The sequence below is a fragment of the Nilaparvata lugens genome, unplaced genomic scaffold, assembly GCF_014356525.2.
Source record: "Nilaparvata lugens isolate BPH unplaced genomic scaffold, ASM1435652v1 scaffold9367, whole genome shotgun sequence".
Classification (NCBI taxonomy): Eukaryota; Metazoa; Arthropoda; class Insecta; order Hemiptera; family Delphacidae; genus Nilaparvata; species Nilaparvata lugens.
In genome coordinates, this window is record NW_024095112.1 from 1482 (window position 1) to 7605 (window position 6124).

Below are 6124 nucleotides of genomic sequence, written 5' to 3' on the forward strand. Positions count from 1 at the left end.
CCGTCAGGCTCGCTCCGCTCGCCATATCTGTCTAGCCAGGGGGCTCCGCCCCCTGGACCACCGTCTGGTCGTTCAGGAATGAGAACAGCAGGCTCGCTTTGCTCGCCTGCATTTTTATCATATGTTAGGAGAATCCAGTCGGGGGTCCAGACTAAACGTCTTGCTAAACGGATATGGCGAGCGAAGGGAGCCTGACGGCTAGTAATATAATATTCCCAGGATTGAAGTAGCAGTGCCCAATCAATTTTTCCGCGATAATGCATTTAAATCTTCAACTTGGTGCCAACCTAACAAAGTCAACTCAACTTAATGCCAACCTGACAAAATTATTAATTTAGTTGCCAGTTAACAACTGTTTCGAAGAGGTACTCTATCTAGATTATAGTTCTATAGTAACATATGATATGGACATTCCAATTATAATTAAGAGATTGGGAGAAGAAGAATATACATGCTAAAACACGAACTTTAAACCCTTAAAACAACCTTAGAGTTAAAATATTGCCAAAGATTTCTTAGTGCGCCTCTAGAAGGCCAACTGAACATACCTACCAAATTTAAACGTTTTTGGTCCGGTGAATTTTTTGGTTCTGCGAGTGAGTCAGTCAGTCAGTCAGTCAGTGAGTGAGTGCCATTTCGCTTTTATATATATAGACAATGCAAATGACACTGATGTAATACATTGGCAGATAAATAATAAGGTAGTCCTTGTGCTATTTTTCTTCCAAATTTACAGGTGACATTTTTCTTTCAAAATTAGTGATATTTTGACAACATCCCAGTGTTTTCATTATTGAATCAATTCAATTTTTTCCAGTGGTGGAAGACCACACAGGACGTCAGAGGAAAGTGAGCGTGAAGGAAAAGGTAGACTCTTTCGTCCCCTGGATGCAAACGAAGCTGAGGAAAGGATGCACCAAGAAGATCTCTACAGGCGGTTGCCAATTCTGCAATGGCTGCCGAAATACAGCACCGATGATGCCGTGGGAGACCTCGTGGCCGGAGTCACTGTGGGACTACTAGTTATACCTCAGTCGCTGGCTTACTCTAATATTGCTGATCTGCCTGCACAGGTGAGAATATGGAGGAAAAACATACATCTTCTTTACTAGATAAACCAAAAATATCGTGTTCATCAATTAGGCTAATGGTAGTTTTATCGTTCAAAATTTAATACATCAAGTACGATAACAGTTCTATTAATAAGAAAACAAAAATATTGTCAAATTTCACTAAAAATATCTTTGACAATATCTTTGTTTTCTTATTAGGAGAGATTTCACAACATCACCATCAATTCTACCAGTTCTATTTACTTCGGTACTACTATAGTTATACCTCAGTCACTGGCTTAAGCCGCGTTTACACCAATTATTAACAAAATGTTAATAACTTGATCCTTATAGATTCTATTAGATTGAACGAAACTTGACAAACACATATATTCATCATGTGTATAATGAGTAATGTTTAATCTAATAGAACTATAAGGATAAGTTATTGAAATTTTTTTAATAACTTTGGTTTAAACGCAGCTTTACTCTAATATTGCTGATCTGACTGCTCAGGTGAAAATATGGCGGAAAACATACTATGTTTTGATTAGAAAATCCAAAAGTATTCATAAATGGTATTTTAAATAATTTTTTTATAAGGATTGATATTGTGGAGTTTCTCCATAATTTGAAAAAAGAGATAAAATTAAAACCAACTTATCCTACTAGAGAATTCAAAATTATTCATAAATGTTAGTTTTGATAAATTTTGTTGAATGAGAATTGATATTGTGGAGTTTCTCCATAATTTAAAAAAAAAGATGTAGAAATTAGAACCAACTTATTCTACTAGAAAATCCAAAAGTATTCATAAATGATAGTTATGATAATTTGTTGAATGAAAATTGATATTATGGAATTCCTCTATAATTAAAATAAAACAGGTGAAAATTAAAACCAAAATTATTTACTAGAAAATCCAAAAGTATCATAAATGGTAGTTTTGATAATTCTTGTTAATAAGGATTGATATTGTGGAGTTTTCTCCCATAATTAAATAAAAAAACAGGTAAAAATTATTTAGATAGAGCTATCCGCTTTGTTGAATGATAGACAAGGATAGCATACCATTCATTGCTAATCAAACACTGCCATTACAACGTGGACCTCACTATAGGCTGTATAGTGTTCCCAATTTTTTGTCAGCTATGTTGTTAAACATGTAAAATACATTTGAATTTTCTTGGAGTGACATCGTAGTAATTGAGAATTATTTGCTCAATTCAATATAATTTCAATTCATTCATAGAAAATACATTCATCTTATAGAAATGTTGCTTTTCAAATTGTTTGTTCCAATCTATTTCAATACTTCCAAAACAAATCTTATTTCAGTTTTCATGATTGGTTAATGGTTTTACGAAAAATAATATTATTATATTAACAAGAATATATATCTTATCAATGAACAATTCCAATTCTATTATTGAGTGGAATTTAGTACAATATTAAGCTGTGTTTACACCAAAGTTATTAACAAAATGTTAATAACTTAATCCTTATAGATTCTATTAGATTGAACATAACTTATCATACACATGATGATTATATGTGTTTGACAAGTACTGTTCAATCTAATAGATCTATAAGGATTTAGTTATTACCATCTGTTAATAACTTTGGTGTAAACCTATAGCTTTATCCATCCCTCACATTCCATGAAGTATTTTTGAAGCAAACAATTTTCAAATTTTCATTCCAACTATCAAATGAAAATGTACTCTTTGCTATTAGAAAAGACGAGTAGCAGTCAGATTTTTACAATAAATGAATTAATTGCTCACTGTGACAACGAGATCTTTCGGCAGTCCGCCATCTTCTTGGTTGTCAAACGCCATCTTCTTGGTTGTCAAGACAAGGTGTAAAGACAACCAAGAAGATGGTTGCCTGCCGAAAGATCTCGTTGTCACAGTGGTGATTAATTCATTTATTGGAAAATATCTGACTTCTAGCCGTTTTTTCTAATAGCAAAGTGATTTAATAATAAGCTGTTCGTGATGGAAAACAACATTGGAGAATGAAAATGTACTTTACTGGCATCAAATTCACAAATATTGTTATTTCTAGAAATATTCTCCAGAATAACTACCTAATAATATTATTTTTGCAGTATGGTCTCTACGGATCCTTCGTCGGCTGCCTGATGTACATATTCCTGGGAAGCTGCAAAGATGTGCCCATGGGTCCCCCGGCTATATGCTCACTGCTAACTTACCAGACTATCAAAGGAATGGGACCTGATCACGCTATACTGCTATGCTTCCTAAGCGGGGTCATACAGCTTATAATGGGTATGTTTGGTTTAGGTAAGCCGAATATCGTCAGTTATTATAATTTTCAACCACCTATGATCATAGTAGAGAAAATATACGTTCAAGTTGCTAGCCTATGCTTAATCTACTCTATGCTATAATATGATTATCATATATTTTTCAACTGATGTATATGTCTCAACTAACAGTATAGTTATACATAGTTATATCAATTGTATTTATTCATCCATGATTACTTTATACATTAAGTGTGTTATATATTTATTACACTACTATAGGCCAACACCTTTTATTTTTAAAGTTATGACCGGCTTCGGCCAATTATTATCATCAGTGTTTATTATTTCAATGCCCCGTCTCTTGGACACTTTATAGAATCCTACCATTAATTGTTCAGGTTCAATGGGCCATTAAATTCAATAAAAATATCCCAGGATTCGAGCCTGAGTGAACCATTTTATTAGAATATGAATATGAATATTAGAATTTGTTCGACTTTCAATTTATTTTTAAATACGATTATATACGGTATTGATTTGCAATGAGATAATACATCTGATAACACAGGGTATCAGGATACGGTTACTTCTTTGAGACACACAGTATTTTTCCAATTATTGTTCCAATAACCAATGAGAATAATAATATTGATGAAGGAATAAGAATTGAAAAAAAGGAAGACGTAATCAGATATAATATCATTTTATATTAAAACATAGGAATTTATATTTTCAAGCTCACTTGGATACTTTTGTGCAATAACGCATAAGAGGCCTATTAATATTTTATTATTAGAGACGGTTGATTTTCAAAATATTATAAATTGAAGGTGATGATTAAGATGTTCATGATGATCAATAAAATAAAATATTAGCTACATCAATTGCTGTGTAACAGCGATAAATGTTAATGAAATGAAAATTATTCAATAGCACTCGAGCCCGGTCCACAAAAGTCTAATTAACTTTAACTGTTATTAATGCCACAAGAACCACTGATTCAGAGAAGTGGAATAAGTATTTAATTAGCATCAGGTTCAGCAGATAATCACAGTTAAAATTAACAACTGTTGTGCAACTGGGCCTTGAATAATATAAGTTCTGCACAATTCCAAAAACATGATTATTTGACAATAAAGTATTTTGATGAGGCTACTTGAATTCAATTACAAAGAATTACCAGATCCTTGTAATATTTTATTTCAAACACATAAATAAAATATTAACTATGAACAGAGAGAGATATTGAGGAGTCTCTCCATAATTATTAAGGTGCAATAAAAGCCATATTGTCAGTTCCACATAATTTGAACTCCCAATTATTGAAAGTTCAATATTTAATATAAGTTCAGTACCGTATTTAATTGAAAGTTAAAATTATGTGGAACTGACAATATCGCTTTTATCACCAAAATAATTATAGATAATTTCCACAATATTTATATTCATGGTGTAAATATTTTATTTATGTGTTTGGAATTAGTTATTTTTGCAACTAGTACGCAAAGTGACAGTTTGCTGCACCGGAAGAAACGTTTACGCACCGCCGAGGCGAGGGCGGAATGGTTTTTTAGTGCAGCAGAGGAACTTTGCTCACGTATTTCACATTGAATTTTTCCTACAGTTACCATTGAATATGGGAAGTGGTTGAATTTTATGGGTAAAGATGGCTGAAATCCATCAAATGTTTGTCTGTATAACTTTGTTATTAATAACAACTTTGATTTATTTTAAACTAGATAATCCAATTGAAAATTCATAATTGATAATTATTCAAATTAAAAATTAAATTAATCCCTTAATTCGAAAATTTGAATAATTTGAGTAATCTTAATTTCTAAATAATTTTTCAACCAATCAATTTATGAATGAAAAAAATATTATTTGAAATAAGGAATACCTAATTAATAATATTCAAAATGTATATTTAATGAGTTCTCATTTTTATTTATTAGAAATCATAAAAAATATACCTACATAGAACAAATTCGCATTCAAATATATGCCAACATGTCAACTGCTGATTGGGATGGCTGCAAGATAATATGCAAAGTATTAAGAGTACGCGAAGTATACTTTGCGCACTAGAGCGGAAAAGTGACTCTTTGCGTTCTGTAATCAGTGCAGAATGGTCACTTTTCAAGGTAGGCCTAACTGTAGAAAAAAAATATTACAAGGATACTGGTATGATTCTTTGTAATTGAACATTCATTAGCCTCATCAAATACTTGATTGTCAAATAGTTATTTTTTTAGAACTGTGCAGAATTTAATACGTATTGTTATTTATCTTACCTGAATAAAATACAATGTAGGCTATTATTAAGGGAGCTAGTGAGTAGCCTAATTCTTCGTAATCGAGTAATCATTTTGAATTCTGCGATATTTTTCAGGGATAATGAGACTTCGTCTCGGGTCCCGTATCGTCAGGTTTCACTTCGGCTGTTGCTTTGCTGATCACTCGTCACAAGTGAAGGACATTCTGGGCATCAACGGAGGTGGGGCCACGTTTGTCAACATGTGACAACCTGGCACAAGACATACAAACATAAACTATTCTGACCTCACACTGGGTGTCACTTGTATCGTCATACTACTGTCTATGAGGGTGAGCTTGAAAAATAGTACTAGTAAAACTTCTGATAAACTGAATTAAATAACTGTTGTAGATCAAGACACTGTGGTATCTGACGTTTGTCAGACACATGTTGACGTTAAGTCAAATGTGGTACAAACCTGGCACAAGACATACAGAACATCAACTACTCTGACCTCACACTGGGTGTCACTTGTATAGT

General features: G+C 32.6%; 1 protein-coding gene across 1 annotated transcript; it reads left to right on the top strand.

The window, feature by feature from the left end:
* Nucleotides 1-817: 817 nt before the first annotated feature.
* On the top strand, nt 818-5850 carry LOC120349331 (sodium-independent sulfate anion transporter-like; the record flags this gene model as incomplete). The annotated part of the gene is made up of 3 exons (XM_039419299.1): nt 818-1073; nt 3166-3361; nt 5720-5850. Coding segments are annotated over 3 exons (583 nt in total), but the record flags the coding sequence as incomplete, so codon positions are not given.
* Between the last annotated feature and the right edge of the window lie 274 nt (nt 5851-6124).